General features: G+C 53.2%; 1 protein-coding gene across 1 annotated transcript in view; it reads right to left on the bottom strand.

Annotated features, from left to right (window-relative positions):
• Positions 1–5,337: 5,337 nt before the first annotated feature.
• CAPN8 (calpain 8) overlaps positions 5,338–23,431 on the bottom strand; it is a 54,466-nt gene continuing 36,372 nt past the window's right edge. The window contains exons 11-21 of the mRNA XM_012644054.1: positions 22,217–22,228; positions 19,760–19,971; positions 18,559–18,595; positions 14,986–15,054; positions 12,838–12,895; positions 11,218–11,282; positions 8,051–8,119; positions 7,578–7,656; positions 6,889–7,005; positions 5,950–6,008; positions 5,338–5,361 (exon numbers count right to left, since the gene is read on the bottom strand). Coding sequence (XP_012499508.1) covers positions 5,338–5,361; positions 5,950–6,008; positions 6,889–7,005; positions 7,578–7,656; positions 8,051–8,119; positions 11,218–11,282; positions 12,838–12,895; positions 14,986–15,054; positions 18,559–18,595; positions 19,760–19,971; positions 22,217–22,228 — 801 coding nt within the window. The remainder of the gene's footprint in view (positions 5,362–5,949; positions 6,009–6,888; positions 7,006–7,577; positions 7,657–8,050; positions 8,120–11,217; positions 11,283–12,837; positions 12,896–14,985; positions 15,055–18,558; positions 18,596–19,759; positions 19,972–22,216; positions 22,229–23,431) is intronic.

Genomic DNA, 23,431 nt, shown 5'->3' with positions numbered 1-23,431 from the left:
TGGGCCTGGGGTCTTCAGAGCCTCAGACAGGCCAGGATGGGCACAGCCCTTCCCCTACTGGCCAAAAGGAGCCCTTGGCAACACAGCGCTGAGAGGCTTGCTGGACCTCAGGGTCCTCCGTCTCAGACTTGACATTGATCAGGACCAAAGGGAAGGCCAGCACACAAGGGTCAATGCATATAAAGGAGCCCCAGCCTCTGCTCTAACAATAACTGCAGAAACCGTAACAGTCCCTGATATTTATGCAGGTCTCCTGGGGAAGGGGCGCTTTCTCTTTGCTTTCATGCAGTAGCTCATTGATCCTTACAATCTACGTACCTATTATTATCTCCTTTTACAAATACGGATGCTGAGGCACAGGGCAACTGGTAGTAAGATGACAGTCTAGGAAATCTGTGGAAATCTGTTTGAAGATGGAGGGGAGTAGTGATTAATGTCTAAATAGTGAATGAATGGATGAATGAATGAATGAAGTTCCAGCCCATGGGGTCCCTCTGGAGAGGTCTGAGTGCCACCTTTGTCTCGCCTTTTCCCCTTTCCACCAATGAGCTGCTTCTTGAATAAGCAGAATAAGTCACCAGGGTCTCCAGCTTCCCTCGCACTGTGGTCAGCAGGTGGCCAAAGCTGTGTGCTCTCTGACCTCAAGGGACGACTGTGAAGAGGCAGCCCGAGGAGAACTAGGAGCGATTCAGAGGAAGGAGGAGCTCCCAGCAGGGACCTGTTCCCACACCCTGGCAGGGGCTCCCAGCCCAGGCAGGTCCGCAGCCAATGGGTGGGCCCAGGAATAAGAGATGCCACCTCCAAGGATGGGCAGGCTTGGACAGCAACCACGGTGGAGTGAAAATTAGACACCCTTTTCCCATTTTCCTGTGCCTGTAACCACTCTGTGTGGCCTCGGGGAGAGCGAGGAAGCGGAGTAGAATGGAAGCCCTGCGTGAGATTTAATGAGGCTGAGAAACACGTGGGGCAGATTCATATCGCCAGCATTCTTTTTTAGAAGGCCAATTATTTGTTAGTCATTCAATGGCATGGAGAAAAAAGGAAGATTGCTCTAGATTAAAAGGCGCAAGGTGAGGACCTTGTTTGACTCCTCGTTCAAACAAACCAACTGTAAAAAATACATTTCGAAGTCAATCAAGGAAATTTGAATACAGATTTGCTATTAGATATGATTAAAAGAATTATTGTTAATTTTATTAGGTTGGATAAAAGTGCCGTAGCTGTGTAATAAAATCTCCTTTCATAGAGATGCATAATATAGGGTAAAATGTCATGAAATCTGTGATTTACTTCAGCAAAATGTTCCTCGGCAAAATTCTTCAGCAAAAAATGATAAAATAGAAAAATCTAATCGATAATACAGGGGGTTTCAGTGTACTGTTATTTTACTTTTAATTTATATTAGGTTTATATAAATAATATATAAATATGTAAATAAATATATAAATGCATGTATAATTTAATAAGTAAATAATAAACAAAATAATTTATATAGAAATAAATTTATTAAATATAAATATATAAATATAAGAATACAAACATGATATAAATGCTATCAAGAAGAAAAGTGTCAGTAGACGACTGTTAATTAAAGGATCTCCCCCATCCTTGCAGCCCCTGGGCTCTGTCCCAGCTCATAACACGGAAGTGGGGGCTGCAGCACCAGCCTTCAGGCGACCTTGAGTAACTCCAAGGCCGGAACAGGTTCTGCCTCATCTCCAACCTCCATAAGGTCCTACACCCAACCGGCGAACCAAGCACACAGGCCTGCCAAAGTTGTGAGGAACCAACATATGTCTTCGCATCTTGAAAACTCCAAATTATAACCCTTTGCTCCGTTAGTGGGCCCTCCTTCTCCATGCAGCTGCCACTGGTAGGTGGCTACTGTGATCCTTCCCAAAGCCCAAGGCCAAACGAGAGGAAGCTCAGACGTGGCATGTTGCACATCACACAGGACCTGAGGCGGAGCATATGCAGGGTGCTTCTCTCCACCCTTGTTTCAGCCCGTTCTGGCTGCTGCAACAAAATACTATGAACTAGGTATCTTGTAAACAACAGACATTTATTTCTCACAGTTTTGGAGGCTGAGAAGTCTAAGATCAAGGCCAGCAGATTTGGTGTCCATGAGGCCCACTTCCTGGTTCATGGATGGCCTCTTCTCCCTGTGTCCTCATATGGCAGAAGGGACTTTTACAAGGGCACTAATCCCATTCCTGAGGGCTCTGCCCTCATGACCTACTCGCTTCCCAAAGGCCCCACTTCCCAATACGCTCACATTGGGGGTTAGGATCTAACATGAATTGGGTGGGCACAAACATTCAGTCTATAGCACTTGTTCTACCACATGATGACCTCCAAAGTCACACCACCAACGACATGGGACTAAAGAGTAAAGAAAAGGTAGCTGATAAGTTCCCTTCAAGTGGATCTTTTCTGAAGTGCAGAGGTCCATGAGCATCTTGGTTATTCATTGTCAATGATGTGAACTCTTAAAGTCAGCCAAGCCCGTATGTAAATCAAAGAAAAGGGTTGCCATTGATTGGAGACTGAAGTCCTCCATGGGAGGAGAGCAGAGAAGCAGTGGGCTGGGGTGTGGCGGGACAGCCATGTCCTGGAGCCAGAGCTAGAAGCAATTACGGGGGTTGAGGTTCACAGGGAACTGGAACATCCAATGCTGCAAAGAGGCTGGACATCTGAGAAGCTAGCAGACTGAGCCTGCCCCAACTCAGAACAGCTGTCACGGTGAGGAGCCAGCCACAGAGCCAGAGCGAGACCACCCAGGAGGGCAGGGAGCCCCTCTGCCAGTTGTGACTGTGCATAATTACACAAAGCCCTGCCTGGGCAATGGGTGTGAGCAGAGAGCTAATTCACGGTTCTCAGCAGGAAAAGGGGACTTTCTGAAGATGGTCTTGTTGCTGTGGGATGACCCGGAATATTTGGTATTCCAATATCCTCAAATGCCTCTCACCTAAATGTCAGCTTCCACATTCCAGAAAATCTCCAATGAGTCTGGGGATTGCATGGTGTCCTGTGTTTCCCCAAATTTACTAATGAGGGAAGAAACGGTACCTTTAAGAGGCAAAATGAATTGGCACTAAAGGTTAGGAAGGCCTGGAGTGCAACAGAGGAAGAGTAACCAGAGCCCCACTGAGCTGCTCGTTGTCCTTACGGAAGGCAGGGGAATCCGAGGACTCCTGGGCTCCCCTGCACAGACCAAAGCCCTGCTGACATAGGCGTCAGCCCAGGTGCAGCCGCAGCTTCCTCTGCATGGAGAGGGTGGGAGCAGCTGGGGTGGGGGGGAGGCTTTCTGCAGCGGACCCTGCAAGGCCACATCTCCCAGAGCTCCCCAGCCCTTCAGCCCACTCCTGATGGCAGAGACCCAGTTTGGTGATCTGCATGTCAGCAGTGGTGTCCACTGGAGCTTTTGCTGCCATAGGCTGCGGTGCTATCCGTGAGGGGCCAGAGCAAACCCACCCCCTCTGCTGGAAAAACAAGGGGGCACCTGCTCCCTGCGCCTCCCCATCTGCAAAGGGCAAGACAGTGTCCTCATCCATCCAGTGCCTACTTGGTGCCAGGCTCTGTTCCAGGTTCTGTGGGAACAATGAAAAGCCCATCTCTGCATCTACGGACCGCCCGTCCGGAACAGGTCAGCAAGTTAATCAGGCGTGGTGCGGGCTCTGATGGGGGACGTGCAGGACGCTGGCAGCCGTGGGTTCCCAGAGGAATCCTCCTGGGACGCGGCCATATCCAGGGGCAGGGAAGAGCCATGCCTAAAGGCAGCATCTGCCTCCGCCTAATCTGGAGGGGAAGAGAAGGGAGCGCACGGCCAACTCTCGGGTGTTTGAGAAGAAAATCACAGGGTTGGGATCTTTCACCTGCTTCACGAGCCGTATGGGCAAGCAGTCTCCAGGACAGTGCTTACCGGAGCCCCGAGCCCCCAAAGCAAATGACATTTTGTCATGAGACTGTATTTTTTTTGATTACCAAACTATTCCCTAAAGTAGTTGAAGCCTGTGGAGCTTCAAAATATGACGACTTGTTGCAAGTTGATTATAACGTAGCACTTTATGCTTAGGGGAGAACTGGTCTGTAGTGCTCTACAATGGGGTACAGTGGAGAATGGGGTCCGGTGGGGACTGAGGTAGGGAGGAGACTTGTACCTGGTCGATGTGTCAAGGAGCACAAGAACACCAGCTGGGCCACGGAGCAGGCAGGACGGTCCCTCAGGCAGCCGGAGGGTGGAGGGCCTGCGCCTGCTCAGTCCTGCTCATGGAAGCTCTGTCCTCCCCCCACCCTCGTAGCCCTGACCAGATGAGGAAGGACCCCTTTTCTTCTGGGGCCCACAGATATAAAACAAATAGACCTCATCTCCACCATCAGATTAACCGAGCCCTCCCTGCAGGGGTGTGATGGCAGAGCTTTCACCTCCCCCTCATCCCCACGGGGTCTTGGGAGACTCGAAGGTGCATTGTAGCCACCCGGTGCTTGCCGTACTTGGCAGTCATTTTCCTACAGGGAACGTCCATCTGGATCTACTCCTAGAAGGAGAAAATTAATCCTTGATCAGACTACTCCAGGGCCAAGGCACATGCATGCACGTGTGTGTGTGGTGTGTGTGTGCGTGTTCTCCTTTATACTTCATGTCCAAAGTCCACACAGAAGAGCCAGTCCTATCCCACCTCCCGACTAGGACCCTGTGGCTGTGGCATCTATTTTCTTTCCATCAGCAAAGAGCCCTGTGTTCAGCTGTGAGCAAAACTACTCTGAATTGCATGTCGCTCTAGCTATTTGTCAGGCGCGAAGTCCCGTCAGCACAGGACAGAAACTTCCCCTGTCTGCAAGAGAGGAGGGAGCCCTGCTCCCCAGTGCCCCGTCCCGGCACCCTTCCTCGGCTCCCTTCCCGAAGGTGGCCCCCAAAGGTCCACAGCAGGCGCGCCTCCACGAAATTAACCCACATTTTCTATCTTCCAGCAGGTTGGGGTTGTGTCACTTCCCAAGAACGTCTTCTCTGAGAAAGCACAGGCAGCCCAGGGTACAGTCCAGACAACACATCACTGCAGAACCCATTCAGGCCCAAGCTTTAATGGATCACTTCCCCTCGCCTGGACCCTGGGTCGACGTAAACAGCTCATAGGTCGGTGCTGCTGAAAGAGACCCTGGGCTCCCAGCCTGCTCTGCTGGGAGAGGCCAGGATCCCAAGGCACAAGGAGAGGCGAGGAAGATATGAATAACCAGTGAATGAACGCCACTTGAGGATAAGTGTTCACAAAATTGTAAAAAAGGGGAGAAAAGAGGCAGGCGGGGGGCAGGGAGGTCACCGATGTCCGAAACCTGGGGTCAGACCAACACGCAGCACAGCCACTGCAAAGAAGAGAGATGGGCTGAGCCGCAGCTTCCCAGGGAGCCCGTGCGCTTTCCCCACCAGTGCTTCCCCAGCCTGGGCCCCTGGGACATCTGCAGCCTTCCTGCTGTCCCCTCTGGCCGGTGAAGCCTCTGCCGTACAGGGCTGCAGCCCACACTACGGTTTTTCCCTGCATAAAAGACTGTGTGACTTGTACGTAGTACAAGCGCTCATTTATTTTGCGTCTTCATTCTACCTTGTTGCAATTTCATTTTTTGTTTCCTATGACCTTCTGTATGTCAATCTAAGACAGCTGGTCCCAGAAGTCACACATGTTAAATGGTGCCCACCACCCCCAACTCCATCCAAATTACAAAGGCTTGCATCTCCAAAATTACTTGAAATGTAGCTGTAGCCTTATCATTAAGATGATAACAAATAAAAATGCTTGGAAAACTGTGTGATAAGGATCACATTCCTCCCTCAATGCTTGCCGCAGAACACGGATGGAATTCACATGGAAATAAGGCAGTCAGTAGGCACCTACTCCATCCAAAAAATTTCAAAGTACCATCAGCAAGCAGTTCATCAAACCTCAGGCCATTTACCTCAGCCAGAGAGAGCTGGATGATGCCATCCTGGTCCTTGTCCAGGAGCCTGAACAGTTCTGAAATGCCGGAGAAGGGGTGGAATCAGACAGGGCTGTTCCTAGACTCGGGAGCAATCAAGAGAGCCACCTCTGTCTGCCCCAACCCCAGTGGGGGGCTGCCCTTTCCCCTACATAACCTCCCCTCCAGCCCCCACCTAGCCTGAGGGACCTCGAAAACTCAATCTAGACCCAGGGCCCAGGATGAACGCTTTTGGCAGCAGACGTGCCCCTGGCCAGAAGGACAATCCCAGTTGTCAGCAGCAACGGTCCCTTTGGCATCTCCACCCTCCGAAGCTTTGTGCAGACATTTGCAATTACTTTACCAGGGCGGGACTGTGGAACAGCCGCTGTCACCCTGCCTGTGAGGACTCCAGTCCCTCCGTTGTACCCACTGTAACTCATCACCCACCAGCCCTCAGGAGACGGAAACCCCCTCCCTTAATAAGATATCTGATCCCAGGCCCAAGGTGGCAGGAGAACACATGCCTTCCAGAGGGGGCCCGATCCTCTCACTGGAAGGTGACACACGCTGTCAATATGAGCGCTATGGCAGCATAAATACGAGTAGACGCTAAAGCCACCTAAGGCTCACCACTGGGACTCACGCGTCTCAGCCCCGTGACTGCACGTAGCAGATGCACAATAATCTGGAGGGCGACTTTTTAGGTTTCCAAGAAAAAGCAGCCCAAACCTTGGGTCTGGCTACCTGGGACTTCTTCAGCCCCTTCAGTTTCTGCTTCCTCGCACCTCAGGGTGTCTTCTATAAGAAGCCCCATCTGTGGTTTCTTGGACCCCTGGCCTCCCGAAGGCAACGCCTGGTTCTGCCTCAGGGCCCTGCCCCTGCCACTCGCTGCAGCTTGGGAGCCGTGGGGTGCGGTTAGAGGAGAGAGGGACTCACTAAAGAGGGTCTCCAGGCGGATCATACAAGCCACGAAGCTGTCAAAGTCGATGCCGAGTTTGCTGCACGCATACCGCACGGCGATGGTCTGCTGCACCTGGTTGTTGAGGGCGAAGCCTGAGGGCAGAGGGGACGGGTCACAGGGGGAGCGGAGGACTCAGCACTGCCTCTGATAAAAATCCAAGGAGCTGACATCGTAGGGGCCCCTCTGCGGTTCTGTATAAATCTAAAAACCAGGCCTGACTCCGCCTTCTCCAGGGGTCCCAGAGGAGTCCTGACATCCGTCCGCCTCCCCTTACACACTCCCCATCCCTGGCCCAACACTCGCTCCACCGCTAGCTCAGCCGCGAGTCACGTTAGCCACAGCAAGGGAAAACAGAAGGGACGTGGATGGTCTGCTGGCCGGTCCCCTGCCCATCTCCTTCACAGCCCCACCCTCTCTAATTGCCGCCATCTTCCCAGTAACAGGCAGAGCTCCTGAAAAAATTCCAAAGTGTTATGCTATATAGAATCCAGAAACATTCCCTGCTTCCTGGACAGGGAAGGCACTCAACAAAGCTGTGTCACCACACTGCTGTGCAACCTAAGATAACCACCAACGATGTTCATTAGCAGTCATCATAATGACAATGACGAATTTAAATGGCACATCTGGGTCCCAAGACCTTGTCTGCAGGATGTGTCCTCACCTGCCTTCTTGAGGGCTGTCCTCATCTCATGGGCATCGATGGTGCCCAAGTGTTTATAATCCGTTTCCTGATAGATCTCCTAAAGCAGGAGAGAAGCTCTAGGTAGAAAACAACATTCATGACCCCTGCCCCCGGCAAGAACCACCCTGCCGCTCCTTGGAAGGGAGGGGTGCATTCAAGATGAGACCCCACGCACTCCTCCCAAGAAGGTTTCAGACAAGGACAATAGCCCGGCCGGTGCCGGCCCCTTTGCCATCTGAATGGCGGGACTCTCAGTGCAGGGGCTGGCGGGAGAGTTTCTCGTGCTTTCTTGTTCCTTGCTGAACAATGTGCCTGGACTTTGCAGTTTTGACCCTGATTAAGGATCCGGTCAGATTAGAATCCATAATAGACCGGGGATGAGTGTCAGGGAGGGTTAGGGCAGAGGAGAGGGGCCAGAGCCCAGAGGATGCCCGGAGAACAAGGAGAGTTACCAGGTACTTCCGAATCTTCAGCCAGAGTGTCTTGAGTTCCACCGGCCCCAGGGTGCCCGTTCCGGTGCTCTAGCACGTTAAAGGCCAACATGATCGAGCCCAAATGCCACATGTCTTGTGGATTTCTCTCTTGTGACCTTGCATGCGTGCCTTAAGGCTGCAGTGAACCTTCCGTGTCTGCAGCAAGCAGAGCAGCAGGGGTGACAGTGGGAAACGGGTTCAGATGAAGACTAAAAAGCCAAATGCTCGCCAAGCTCCTCACCTGAGGCCAGGCACAGAGCTGGGAACAAAGGGCAAGTTGGGGCCTACAGGCCTCCCAGCAGCAGCATCAACTAGCATCCCATGCCCTGATCATCCTGGGTTATTCACAGGGCTGAGCTATACGATCTGTAAATTCGCTTCCAGACTTACATGTCTGTGACCAACCATTCAGATATTAGAGTTGTTGGAATGTAAAAATGTTATCAGAAAAGTCCTTGGGAGGCAGGGGATTGGGATTCTCGGGCACACAATCTGTTCACAGGTCACTGCACGACCGAAACAGGTACGGGGTTATGTGGAATCTTCTGCGGCCAACTTACTCCATGACTATTTTTTGAGCACTGCGCCAGTCGGTGGGGATTTGGTTTTGAACTTACTTTACCCTCATGAAGTTAAGTCTCTTTGAAACTCTACCCTTTACTCACCAATCACAACTAATCAATAAACATCAGTATGTTACAGCGCTGATGTTAAAATTCTGAAAGAGACCATCACTCCCACCTTCTTTAACCAGCCACACAAAAAGTCTGATTTACACCCAAGAGTGTAAACCTCACCCTTTAAGAGAGTCTGTATTCTTGTATCTGCAAGAAACACTGAGTGTTGAATGCAGACAGCCTCAAACCCTTGCTAATAATCTCCCCAGCACATCTCAGAAGAGCAGTGTGCAAAGGAAGCTAACACTCTAGGCCCAGGCACTTTCTATACTTGTATCTCATTTCATCCTCGTAACAGCCACACCAGCTAGATATTGTTAACCCATCTTCCAGGAGAAGAAACTGAGGTTCAGAGTATTTGTTAACTTCCCCGAATTTATACACCTAAATAAGTGGTGGAGCCAGGATTGGGACCCCTGCCTGTGCCAGAGCCTTGTCCCTGAATACCAGTGCCCTCAATTGCAGATGGAATTGCCTGCAGAGACCACTCCTATTGAGTGGGGATCTCCAGGGGGGAGACTCTGCAGTTTAAAACTGTATTTTAAAACCCTATGAGTGATAAAGTCTTGATCATGTTATAGCACTTGAAACCTCATGCTCAGTGGAGGAAGCCAATCTCAAAGGACCACATATTGTATGATTTCATTTATGTGAAATTTCCACAACAGGCAAATTTATAGAGACAGAAAGTAGATTAGTGGTGGCCAAGGGATGGGGGAGGGTTGGCGAAAAATGGGAAGTGATGGCTAATACGAGTACAGGGTTTCTTTTGGGTGTGAGGAAATGTTCTAAGTTGTGTGATGATGGTTGCAAACTCTGTGAATATGTAAAAACCATTGAATTACACACTTTAAATGGGTATGTTGTATGGCATGCAAATTACATCTCAATAAAGCCTATTTTTTTAAGGCCTCCACAGCAGTTCCGCTACACATTGTGATTCAGAAGCGCTGTCCCACACGGTCTCAACTGAGGAACGAAAACTCCTGGAGAGTGACAGGGTCACAGCCCACTTGGAGCCAGGAGAGACACAAACACCGTGGGGAGCAATGAGTACATAGACCACAGGGCAACTCTCAGATCTAAATTGAAGGCAGCAGGCAAGGTTTGATAAGAACGATTCAGAAACCTAGGAACTGCCTGCAGCACAGCGAATCCACACTTAACAGTTCTTTGTGGCCCTCAAAGTAAACTGTTAACCATGCAGGGAAGACAGGAGGGCCAGGGCCGAAGAGCCCCAGCCTCATGCCGGGTGTGGCCACCTGAGGCTGCGAAGCCAGGAGAGAGCACCGTGTGTCTACAGGAACAAGCCACGCAGAGGTCAGCAGGCACGCTCGTCACCCAGGGCCACCCCGTGTGACCATCATTCCTCGGCCCCCCAGCTAACGAAACACAGGCTGCCAGAGTTCGCCACAGATCAGGCCCCAGAGAACTAAAGAGCACCTTCCAAAGGCTCCAATTTTTAAAGAAATCACCTTCACCGCCCACACTGTGCACCCACTGTAGGCAAAGCTCTAAGGAAGTGATGTTCAACCATTGGCCTCTGTGCCTTCACATCTAGAATGTTCCTTCCACCTAGAATGCCCTAACCTTCTCTCCCGCTCCAGAAAACCACTGCCCATTTGCTATAGACAGAGTGTTTGCGTCCCTCCAAAATTCATATGCTGAAACCTAATCCCAATGTGAAGGTATTGGGGGTGGGGTCTTTGGGAATTAATTAGGTCATTAGGGTGGAGCCCTTATCAAAGAAATTAGTGCCCTTATAAAAGGGAGCCCAGGGAACTCCCTCACCCCCTCCACCACAGGAAGTTACAGTAAGAAGACGGCCCCCACTGGACACGAAATCTGTCGGAGCCTTTATCTTGGACTTTCCAGCCTCCAGAACTGTGAGAAATAAATTTATGCTTTTTATAAGCCATCCAGTTTACGGTGTTCTGTTACAGCAGCCCAAACAGCCTAAGACACCATTCTTCAGTATGAAGTGGGGGTTAAATTAAATCAGAGAGAACAAATAGGTTTTATGTCATGCGATCATTTTAAACTACTTCCAGTGGCTATCCGAGGGCCTCGTTATGATTCTGAAACAGAGACCGGACAGTGCTGGGCAGAGCCAGGGCCGGTGGAGGGTGGGAGAGGGCAGAGCAGGAGGAGCGATGCCATCAACAGAGTGGAGGGAGGAGCGCACAGTGCCCACGCTTGCTGTCTCTAAATTACCCGACTTTAAACAAGGCACTGAAACACGGCGCGCCTCAGTTTATTCGCCTATGAGTGAAATGGAGATAATCCCAAGCTTTTTAGGGGCATGGATGAAATGATCCATTTTTCTTTAAAGCTTCAAGCACAATCCTGACATTTGCTGTATATGTGTGTATTTTCCCTTTTCTACCCTTCCCTTCGTCTCACTGGAAAAGGTAGAGCAGTCTTTAAAAACAGGACAAAAGTAAAAATAATGCGACATTTAAAGGATACATCCAACAAGCTGATCATTTCCCTGCAAGTGTTGATGTTGAATCCGTCGAATTTTACGTCTGTTCCTGAACATTTAAATAGAAAAAGGGGGTGGGACTCAGCACTATTTGAAGATGGGGAAATAACCTCCCAGGAGGAGACCACCGAAGACACCAGCCAGAGTAGGGAGCCCAACGCGGTCTCCGGCAAAAGGGAGAGCTCCGTGGCGGGCCGTGGGCAGGTACCGCCAGCCCCGAGCCGCGGCGGCAGGACGGGCAACGCTGACTGATCAGGTGCAGCCCCTGACCCTTGGCTCGGCTGTTCCCAAGCCACAGACTGGCAAACTGAAAGCTCTAATTTCCTCCTCCATCAAGTGGGAATAATAATAACAATGACTATACTCGCTCCAAAGACTGGTTGGGCATTAATTGAGATAATATAAGTGAAGTTATAGCCTGGTGCTTGGCATATAATAAGTTCTTAGGAAAACAGCTAACTTTTTATCAGCTAAGTATTGTTCTGAGCACTGTCCATCTACAGTTCCAAATAACCCCATGCAGTAGATGCTATCATCATCCCCATTTCATAGAGAGGGAAACTGAGGCCCAGAGAGGGGACATAATTTGCTCGAGGTCACTCAACCAGTAGGGGGCAGAACTGGGATTTCAACGCAGCCAGCTGGCTCCATAGCCTGCGCTCATAACCGCAATACACTGCTGTTCAATGACAGCTGTCATCCTGACTTGCTAAACTACGGGTATCTCCCCGGAGCTCCGCCATTCCTGGCCTCCACCCTCACCCTCCTCAAACCTGGGAGCCAAGGCAGGTGCCAAAGACCCTGCACCCCTCCTCTTCTCTCTACTCTTCTCCACAATGGCAGGAGCAGAGGAGGGAAGGTCCGTCCCAGCCAGCGCCTAGTCTCCGAGCCCTGGGCAGCTGCTCAGCCCTGGGCCCATCTCCAGGAGGGATCCCGCTGGCCACTCCTGCATTGCCCCCCATGCGTCCTGCATTCTCAGGCCCACTCCTGCTGCGGTGGGTGAATGAGAGAGCCCGTCACTCAAACAGCTGGGGGACTTCACCTGGCCCACCTCTGGACCAGGAAAGAAACCAGCTCAAGCCACCTCCTGTGGGGCTGGGCTTGAGAGGGGAGAAGCAAACGTTCCCTCCTGGTGCAGCCTGACCCTCTGCCAGCCCCCGAGGCTTTCTGAGGCCTGGGGATAGGGAACCGAGTGCAGTCTAGCACAGTCAGAATCACTCCTTCCTCTCTCCTTCCCCAAAATGCGCTACGGAACAAGAGCTTTCATCTGCAGAGGTTTCCACGACATCAAAGTTATTAATTTTGTGAAAAATTTCACTTAAGTCAACCTCAGTCTTCCCAGGACTCAACATGGGATTTCATTTGACACCACAGGGCCTCGCTCCTGCAGGGTGGGGGTCCCCAGCACCAGCCCTGCCCCCACCTCTGCTGCCTCACCTGCCTCCCAGCTCCTGCCTTGCGGGCCGGGATCCGGACCGCTGCGTCAGAGGCCAAAGCTTCTCTCCCACCTGCGGGGCTGCTGGCCCAGGCCTGCCTGCCCCCTCCCTCACCACACCTTGGCATCGCTCTTCAGCCCCCACAGAAAGACTCCAGGAGGAACTTACGTTTGGAAAACGCCCCATTCAAAACTGTCCTCAGCTCACCAGCACCGATCTCAGAATCCTAGAAAGAGAAACGCAAATGAAGACCGTGTCAGGCCCGGACAAGCTGTTTCAAGAAGTTAAATGAACGCAGAGCTTCCTGCACGGTCGGACCTCAGGTCCACCGGCCCATGATTTTAACAGCGTCTGACATCTTTAAAAACTCAAATTCTCCATTTCCTCTGGGGTCTCCAACAGCCTGGCAGCTGGGGGCAGCCGTGCCAGGCTCCTGCCACCCTTCCCAGGGCCCACTCAGGCAGCAAAGCGAGGACGGCCGCAACACAAGGAGCGAGCGAGGACGCGCCGCACCCGACATGGACATCCTCAGATCCTCAGAACCACCCCGCAGCCGTTTCAGAGTTAAGGAAGCCGTGATTTGTAAACTGCTAACCACCGTACACGTACACGATGCCATTTGTCATTTTGATGTGGTACGATTGCTTGGGGTTCACGGCTACCAAGTGGCAGAGCTGGGCTTGGAAACCTGAGGTCATCTCACCCCAGAGTGCCAGCTTTCGTGCCGCACCAACGGGGGCTACTATCTCGCACAGTAGCTCATCTGAACGGGGAGCTGGGATCTAGGGAATAGGATAGCCCCTGTGCACTTGAGACAAACACTGAGCCAGAGGGGAGATCTGTCCCTTAACTCTCAGGTGAAGGACAGACCTCAGGCAGGATGACGAATGAGGTGCAGAGAAGTGGCGCCGGGCTGAGGTCGGGGCTGCAGTCTGGACTCTGCCCCTTATGTGCCAGGTGACCTTAGCCAAGCCACGGCCCATCCTCCATCCTCCACTAGCCAGGCCCCGGCAAGAGCAGCACAAAGCAGTGTCTCCTGTGAGCACGCCTGGCCACACTCAGGACCTGAGGACCCTCTAAAAAGCCTCTGGGCCTAGAAGACTGTCCCCATGAGCCTGCCAGCGGAGAAACAGGATGTCAAGCACCTACCCTTGGAACTTGGCCCCAGCCCTCAGGAAGCCTTGTGCCCTCAGCAAGCTCCTTAACCCTCTGTGCCGGGCACTTCACCAGCACAGCAAGGGCAGTGACCGATCTGCCCCACACAGCAGGAGAGAAAAGTGAGATGAGGAATGTAAAGAACTATACAAATATGAGCTTTTCTCTTCCGTCATTCTTGATGGTCTTCATGAAACACAGCGCCCTGGCAGCTAAGGAAATAAGGTTTTGTTAGCAAAAACGCTGGTCCGAGCATCCGCCTAAAACATAGATTGGCTCATCTTGGCAAGGGTTTTATTCAATGGCCTCGCAAAGGAACTGTCCCCAGGTTTTATTTTCTGCAAGAGATTCTGATGCATTTTCTTCTGTTCCATCCTTCAGTCTAGAAAGTTTTCCTGAGCTTCCTTGGGGAGAGATGGGAACATCGTTTTTTCCTTTCCAAAGCCCTTTTCACACAGTTTATTATCCTCCAGAGAGAAGCACATTCCCTGTATTTATGGGGCTGGTTTGACACTTTGAGTCCGGGTGTGCTCTGACTCATGGCCTTGCAGGACAGGGATGGAAGCGAATGCCAGGAGGCAGGGCAGGGGACAGGGAGCAGCAGGGGCCTCTGTCTTGCTCTGAGCACTCTGGAGTTCCACTCCGAGCCCAGCCAGCGTGGATTCTGCAGGCCTAGTGCTGTGGACACCCCAGGGGTGGGGGAGGCGGCGGGATGGTGACAGCAAGCCGCTGTGTCTCCCGCTCCAGTCCCAGGCCAGGTCAACCCAGCCACTTTCCACCCAGGCTGGGCGGTTCCGCCTCTGAAGGTTATTGATTTGGAGAGGATTTCCCACCCCTGCTTTCTAGGCAGAGGCCCCGATGTGACAGGGCCAATTTACAAACAGAAAGGCTTTTGACAGGACCTAGAGATCCGGCTTTTCTATTTACTCAAGGGCCAGCGCAGCAAGAGTGGCCTCAGACCACGGTTCCTCTCCCCAGCTGTGTGGAAAAGGCTACGTCTTAGGACAGGACAGAGTGGCAGACACAGAATCCTGGGGCCCCTGAGACCAGCAATCTCCCCCTTCTTACTTCTAGACACACAAGGGAATAAAGATGAAAGTGGTCTGAGCGTTCTCGAACCTTGTCCCTCCTGTCTGGGGGGCGTCTTTGGCCTCCACTCACCTTCTCTGCAAGCTTCTCCAACAGGCTCTTGAACTGGCTGTCTTCTGGGTCCAGCTCGCTGGGATGTGGCTAAAAGGGAAGACGTTTGCAACGAGAAATGGGACTCACTGAAGATGAAGATGAAGACTGAAAATTAATGCATTCATCCCTGTATCTAGCATGCACCTACCGGGCGCCAGGCTTTGCGCTAAGTGGGGCATGCGGCGACAAACAGGAGGGACGTCCAAGGTCCCAGCCCCAGAGGGCTTACGGTCCAGCAGGGACACCGCGCTGGGGCCCGGGGGCTTCGTCCCTGAGTGACGTGGGGAAGTGAGCCCACCAACCCGCATGTCTGATTTCAACCCTGAGTCCCTTTCAGAGAACAACAAAAACACTGACATCGGGAAACCTCAGCCTGGATCTGTGGACTCCTAAGGGATTCAGCAATGACCTTCAGGGGCCTGTGAACTCCAGATACTGCGTGAAAATTTGGGATGCTGTTTATATTCATTTTCTTAGCTTGCATCAGATTCTCAAAGGGCAACGTGATTAAGAAGTGGTGAGGAACACGGCCTGGCAGAAATGGCAGAGCTGGAGTTCAAAGAGCAGACAGCCACCTGCCGGCCTTCTCTGGGCTCTGCGCACCTGCAGCCCCAGTCGACGATCCAATTAACTGGGCCTGTCTCGGGGGGTCATTCTGAGACCCCAGTGAGAGCTGATGTGGGTCACAAGCCTTTGGAAATTACAGCCCATTATATGAGCGCCCCTGTCCAGAGACTTCTGATGTGGCAACGGGCACCCACGACTGTCACCAACTGTCCCTCCCCGACTGTCACCTCCAGACAGAATGGAGAAGTCACAGCTACCAAGATGGCTCCAAGTTTCCAGAAAGCCATGTCAATTTCTTCTAAAACCGTCTCTAAGTACAAAAGGCTTGAACATGAACTGACGGTGCTGCACTCCTAAGAGTCACAACAGCGGCGATGACACGCCTTTGTCGAGGGCTCGCTGCCTGACAGGTGCTGTACATGGACTATTCCCTTCAGTACTCACCACCACCCTGTGAGGTCAGTCTCATTGCCCTCCACATTCCACAAGATGGACATACTGGGGTTTAAAAATGTTACGTAAAAAGCCGGCATCACACAGCTGGCAGGCAGTGGCGCCAAGATTCAAACTCCAGCCCGCACGTGTCTCCACCACGCTCTAGCAAGGTAACCAGCAGACACTCTCTGCATCCTGCTGCTCCCGGCCCCTCCGGGCTGTTCCTCTCCTCTAGCACGAGGGTATTAGTGCCTACCACACTGCTTACATGTAAGACATGCAAGTCCAAAGTTATATCTAGAGTTCTTAGAAGAAAAAAATGATAAACACATCACATCTCATCACACATACATGATTTTTTTTTTTTTTTTTTTGGAGACAGAGTCTCACACTGTTGCCTGGGCTAGAGTGCCGTGGTGTCAGCCTAGCTCACAGCAACCTCAAACTGCTGGGCTCAGGTGATCCTCCTCACTCGGCCTTCCGAGTAGCTGGGACTACAGGTGTGTGTCAACCCTGATAGAAGTTTAACACATCTAAATTCTAAGAGTATATTTATTCATCCTATATTTTTCCCTCTCCCATTCTGAGACTTTGAATGTCCAACATCCATGACTTGGAAATTTCTGCAGGGAGGAAAAAAGAAATTCTTAAAGGCAATGGCTCTTCCTGTCTCCTGTAAAGTCCTGAGTGCCCTGAGGGCCTTATCCCCAAGGGCGTACACGTCTGTCAGGGGAGGGAAGGAGGGGGCGTGTGTGTGTGTGTGTGGTGTGTGTGTGTGTGTGTGTGTGTGTGTGTGTGTGGTGTGTGTGTGTGTGTGTGTGTGTGTGTGTGTGTGTTGAGAGAGGAGTGTCCTAAAGAGAATAGGCAGGGTTTCCTTAAAACTAGGAAGACCTTGGAAGTCTGCAGGACCTTGGGACATGGGGACCCCAGTATCATGCCTCCATAGCCATGCCCTGGGGACTTCAGAAGGGAAGGCTGGACCACCAGCCTGGGGACTCCAGTTCAGCCAAGAGTCCAAGCCCCAAGCCAAGCCCAAGAGCTGTCCCCCATGAAGGAACCTGTGAGCTGACCACAGGGTGACCAATTGTGGACCCATGACCAGAAGAGACTTCCTGTTGCTTGGGGGCTTTAGAAAACCCCAGGATCTTGGGAGGCAGAGGGAAGCAGCCCTGACAGTGACTGGGATTGAACTCCTGCCAGTCTGGTGTGACAGGGGCTTGGAATCAGTTTTGAGTTGATTTAGCAGGAAAAAAAAAAAAGAGGATAATTGACGGAAAAAAGAGGGGGCGGAGAAGATCATTCTCCCCACTGCATGCAGACTCAGCTCCAAACTCCAGCTGGCAAACTCCGCTGTCTAACACACCTGGCCGACAGTAGACACCACTGCGAACGGTAAGTGCTCCCCGGGCAGCGAGGAGCTGGGCTGGCCCTGCAACCACGGCGAGGGCAGGAGGGGGTATTCTGGCCAGCACAGGTCACCGAGAGATTACGCACTGAAAGGCCCTCTGGTGCCAGGTATTGCCAGGGACTTGCGGCAGGAGGTGCTGTGACCGTGGGCTTAACTACTAAGCTCGGGGTCCCAGGGGAGTGGTCACAGCTGGTCAGAGCTCACTGGACTAAGCAATCACAGACATTGCCCGTTGGATTAATTTATGACATAAACCCCCAGGGCGAAATGGATCCTTATTTAGCAACTTCTCGTGCATCTACGGAAACGTGAGCTTCCAAATCTGATAATGTGAAATGATAGAAGGTGTCTGCCCCACCCATATTCAGCTAAAGGCGCAGGCTCGGCAGCTGGAGCTGGGGGGGTGTGCTCCGTGTGGCATCTGCAGCCAGAGACACCTCAACCCTGTTGGGTAGACGGGACAGAGGGGTGGAAGCTGGGCCTGTGCCCCCACGTGTGGCCCTCATGGAGAGGAACGCCCAACACGCTGCCACCACACACTTCATCTCAGCGAAAGGACGGTAAGCTGAGGGCACGAGTGAGAGATAAAGGGAGTGAGATGGTGAACCCGCATGTCCAAACCTGTGTGCTTCTTCCTCCAAAGACTGCTCTGAACTCACCTCTCCGTGGGGCCCTCCCAGCAGGCGCCCACTCCAGCACCCTTTGGGCCACACACGTGCAGTTTAGATCCATTTCTGGCATGTGCTTTCTCTCGTCTTTTTCATGTGCTTCCACCATTTGTCCTCCGATAGACTGGAGGTCAGTCCAAGAACAGGGGACCAGATCTATTTCTCCTGCTGACTTCTCTGTCCTACACAGAGTGGCTCAGGCACACACAAAGTGCTCTCTCTGCAGGTCCTGCTGCTCAACCCTGGGAGATGCTAAGACACCCCCCGGGGCGGGGATGCATTACAAAGCCTGGGTTCCAGTGCTCCTTCTATCTCATCTTCATCAGGAAGAGCCAGGGCCTAGAAAATGTTGTGGCCCCAACTAATAAGAAATTACCATCCTTACTATATAAAGAACTGTGATGAATCAGTAAGAAACCCCAAATGACTGCAATACAACAGTGTCTGAGCTTGACATACTAAAAGATGGCATACCTCATGTGGGTTTCCAGCTACCACATCCCCAATTTCCCTGAAATACAAAGAAAGAATGAAAAAAATTTGAGTAAGTAAAAAGTATTACTAAGGCTAGGTTCTTTTAGGAAGGTTTTGACCCCTCTGAGGGACTGGCTTCCCACCCAAGACTTCAGTGTCTACTAAAAACTGCATAAACTGAATATTTAACCAGGATCCGTCCCCTCGACCTCCTCAACCCCCACCCCACCCCGAGTTTTTCATCAGAGACAAGAGCTTCCACGTCCAATTGGCCCTTCATGGAGTCTAGAATGTTCACTCTGATGGATCACTCTTCTGGGGAATTCTCTCCCCACCTAACCCCAGTTACCACTCTTCTCCTCCCCTGGGAACCCAGCTATGTGAATCCCTGTTGAAAGGTTCTCCAGGGAATGAGCCAGCACGCCCACAGCCATTGCATGCATGCGTGTGCTGTGATGTGTGTCATGCACATGTGCGTGTGTGAGTGGTGTGTATATGCTGTGTGGTGTGTGCGGTGTGTATGGATGATGTGTGGTATGTGTATAGTGTGTGTGGTGTATAGTGTGTGTGTGTGAGTGTGCGCATGGCGTATATGTCTGGAGTGTGTGTTGTATGTGCCTTGTGTGCGTGTGTGATACAGTAGATGTGTGGCGTGCATGTGTGCATGGTGTGTGGTATGTATGTGTAATGTGCAGTGTGTGTGTGGTGTGCACATGTGGTGTATGTGTGTGAGGTAGTATATGTGGTCTGTATGTGTGCATGCTGTGTGGTGCGTGTGGTGCGTGTGCATGGTATATGTGCATGGTGTGTGGTACGCGTGAATGTCTACATGTGTACGTGCGTGATGTGTGGCATGTGTAAGGGGAGGGGTGCTCCCATCTAGGCCCGTCCTCTGGGCCTCACATGCCCCTCCTGGGCAGGGGGACCCTCTCACCAGCCGGCTGCTGTGCCCGTTCTCTCCAGCCTTAGCCTTTTTTTTTTTAAAGAAAACTTCCCCCGTGTCCTATAGAGCAAAGTGGAGGGGACAGGAGGCGGACACCCAGGGAAGGACCCGTGGGACCTATGGTGCCCTACAAATTTCTTCTGGGCACAACAGCTGGGAGCTAGGGAGGGTCCCACAGTGACAGGGCCCTGCACCCAGGCTGGCGCTGCCTCGGTGGGCACCCAGACAAGCACCCCCCACCACAGGGAGGGGACGCACAGGGCCTTGGCCTTCTTCTCCGAGAACACTCTCAGGCAGAACTCGCCCTCTCGGAAGGGCTCGAAAGTGGACGGCACCACCAGGTACTCCCCGGGGGGCAGGCGAACCCGGCCAGAGACCTCGCGCAGGTTGACGTAGGTGGCGGTGCGGGCGGAGGGCTGGTGGCCCAGGAAGAAGTCCCGGCCCAGGTGTGCGCCCACGTGACTCTGCAGCTGCACAAAGCAACAGGCATGGTCAATTTTTCACTAAACCCTGGAAGATGAGGGCACAGAAGGTCTTGGATTCTGTCCAGAGCTCCTATGTGCCAGTGCTCAAGTGCCAGGTCTTGTTTGAGGCATTGACCTTGACTATGTGACCTTGCCCTCTGGGCCTCCCCCGTTAAATGACAGGTTGAGCAGCAGGGTCTCTAGTGTTCAGCTTCTGTTTGGAGATTTTTCCTCCTGAGTCCGACAGACTTTTTATTCTGCAGCTGTCCCTGGGGGTGCAGTGCTGACCTTCCCAGCACAGGCCTGAAACCCTGGTGCTCAGCGACAGCTGCCAGAGAAGCCTGCTCGCCTTTGACCGTCTGGGAAAACTGCTCTGCAAGGCGCCCGGTGTGGTTAGGCCAGGAGTGGGAGGCAGCTCTGAAGGAGGCAGACTGAGGGGACGGCACTGGCCTGGTCTGGGGTCCCTCGGCCTCCTTGGAGCCCTAGCTCTCCGCGGAGAGGGGAAAAGGCTCCCCACGACCTATTCGTTGGGAGGGCGGGAGGCGGGAGGCTGCTGGCGCGTGGCACAGGCTAATTAGTGACTGCAGAGCGCTTCCAAAACACAGGTGCCAACGTGATTATTGCTGCAATTAAGCCGCCCCGTGGCACTGTGTCTTTACAATCAATCTTCATCAAGATGCCTGTGACAGAGGCCAGGTGCTGATGAGCCGCAAGGGCTGTGACTTCTGTGTGACCCAGAGCTGAAGGCCTCCCCCAGGGTGGATAGTGTCCATGCATGGTCACCAGGCCCTCCCCGGATCACAGGTCTGCCACACCAGGGAGGAAGTGGTGCCACCTGCCCCACTGCCCTGCCAGGACTCCATGTGGAGCTCCAGGCAGCCCAGCTGACCCCGGACTAGGGCAGCTGCGGGGCTACGGATTCCCCCTAAAAATGCTCACACTCCAGGCAGGAGAATGCTGGGGCATGGCCAGCAAGGCCATAGCCAAAACCTAAGTGTCCTGAGTTAAAAAAGGTTGTTCTTGCCACCCCTGATGACAGCAGGGGCGGAGGCTGGGGACCAGCAGCAGAAAGCACTCGGGACAGCTGAAGCGGGTCAGCAGGCTCTAACCTGCCTGGGCCATAAGGGGGCCAATGGAGCTCCAGCGAGCACCTGGAGGACAACCTAGCGAAGCCCTGACTGGGAGGCCACCGTGGGAACTGGAGGTCACCGAAGCAGGAGCTGGGTCCCCTCTGTCCCCACACAGGTAGGTGCCACAAGGTCCCTGGCCCTTCCATCTTCCCTTGACACGGCCCAGCTCTGAGTGACAGGATGGGGGCTGAGCAGGTTTGACCGAGGGCGCGTCTCCAAGCGTGGGGCCGGGATCAGCAGGAGCATCGAGGGGTAACTCTAGAAATGCAAGTTCTCGGGCCCCACCCCAGAACTACAGACTCAGGAACCCTGGGAGTGGCCCAGCTGTGTGCACTTTAACAAGCTCCCCAGGGCATTCTGAGGCACATTTGACAGCTGTTGACCTGAAGGCCACTGGCACTTGCTTAGCACAGACTCCAAGGTGGCATGCGGAGGGCATCATGAGTGCTGCTGGAGGAGGTTCCGCTGTGTGCGCTGACGGCCTCTCGCTCGTACGAAAGGGGCATTTCTGATGGGAACCACCGTCAACTGGACTTAGCTTTGGCTTTAATTAATTTCTAGTAGTAAGAGGTGTTTGCTCCGAATCATCCATACTACCTTGTCTGTTCCCTCCATAATCAGTAACGTGCATTTGTGAGCCAGCAGGGGACACCAGCAGCCTGCAGCCTTGGGACAGGCACAGGCTGGAGCCTATGAATCGGGGCCCTGTCGGCACACGCTACATGGCTGCCGAGCTCGAGGACCCAGGGGGCCGGGCAGGGCTGCGGCAGGACAGATACACCTCTACGTGATCAGTGCCGAAGGCTCCAGCTGGGGGACGCCTGGGTGGAACACCGGCTCTCAACCTCGGCTGCACGTTGGAATCGCCTTGTTCAGACCACCAGGCACACGGGGGTCAGAGGTCACCATTGTTCCCTCCAGGGGGGCCTGACAGATGGGACTTGGGATGGTCTTCACCAACTCCCGGGGCTGCCACGTGGTCTGGTTCAGGACTGGATCACGGGAGCGCGTGTGGGAGAACCGGCTTCCGGCGCAGGAGGCAGGTGCCGCTGGGTGCCCATCCCACAGGCAGCCCAGCTATTTCTCACCAGAGGAAGGAGTTGCTGTCGGCGCTCACGTACCTCCTTGGGGACCTGGAGAGCGAAGGAAAGAGCAGGTCGTCTGAGCGCTCCACGGCCCTCCCCACATCCTGACTGCGCAATCCCGGGCCGCCGGGGAGGAAGTTCACGCTAAAATGAGAACCTCGTCAGCACTGTTGAAACTGGAAAGTCACTGACGAATTTCAAGGCCATCTGCAGACTACGGAGCCCTAGAAATCAGGGGACAGGAGTGTCCTAGTGTTCTACTTCGTTCTCTAGTTGTGCAATCTCCCAGGATCCCACATTCTTCGGGAGGAATAACCTTGGGTTTCAGTGAGAGCTAACGTCTTCTTACGGACTTACAGACTCGGCCTCCCAGGTCAAGGGAGCAGGGCTCCCACTGGCCTGAGCCTTCATTTGTCCTGCCCTTGGCTGTGGCGAGTGGCCCAAGAACGGGCGCATGAGCCCCGCTGAGTCCATCAGCGACTTCACTGGGATTTTGGAATTGGAACTAAAAGGAGGGGCCCCTTTCTTAACGCGGGTGGTATCGGGGAGAGACGGAATCTAGACCAGCACAGAGGCATCGACACAGAGAGGAGATGTGGAGACAAAGTCCTGTTAGCATCCAAGACCTTGTCCCAGGCACCCCTTCCCTCTGTGGTTTGGTGACAGAAGTTGGTGAACTCTTCTTTCAGCAGCCGAGCCGGAGCCAAGCGCTGTGACTTGCAGCTGGGGGCGCTGGCGCCCACTGAGGCCGGCTGTCGGACCGTGGCGGGAGCCCGCTCGTGCCAGGGCCTGTGCCAGGCTCGAGAAGTGGACTCGAACGCCCAGTCTGTCCTTTGTGTTGTTTGTCCCTGCCACGCAGGCTCTTCTGACTACAAGAGCAGGACTGGCCTTGTTTGTGGCTTCGGTGTGTGACCAACTGCCTACAGCTCTGAGAAACAAAACATTAGTGAAAACTCGGATCAGCCGGGAATCTCACTTCCGGAGCCCCGCGCATCGCGGGCAGAAGAGTCCGGGGTCACGGTCACTCCTCTAATTTCGAGTGTGAAACCAAAATCCCCCGTGCCGAGGCCCCGGCCCTGGGAAAGCAGGGGCCTCGCAGGCATCCCGTCTCGGCTGTGGGCCTAGCAGCCTCTGCCACCCTCGGCAGGGCCTTTCCTAACCGCATCAAGGACTCGGCCACTGCAGCCACTGCCGTCAACATGCCCTGAGTCCACCTTGCCAAGAGTCACCGGGCAGGAACCCAGCCAGGTG

Source organism: Propithecus coquereli, unplaced genomic scaffold (genome assembly GCF_000956105.1).
Source record: "Propithecus coquereli isolate 6110/MARCELLA unplaced genomic scaffold, Pcoq_1.0 Scaffold205, whole genome shotgun sequence".
Lineage (NCBI taxonomy): Eukaryota > Metazoa > Chordata > Mammalia > Primates > Indriidae > Propithecus > Propithecus coquereli.
The sequence above is the reverse complement of the archived record's forward strand: the minus strand, read 5'-3'. Positions and strand labels throughout refer to the sequence as shown.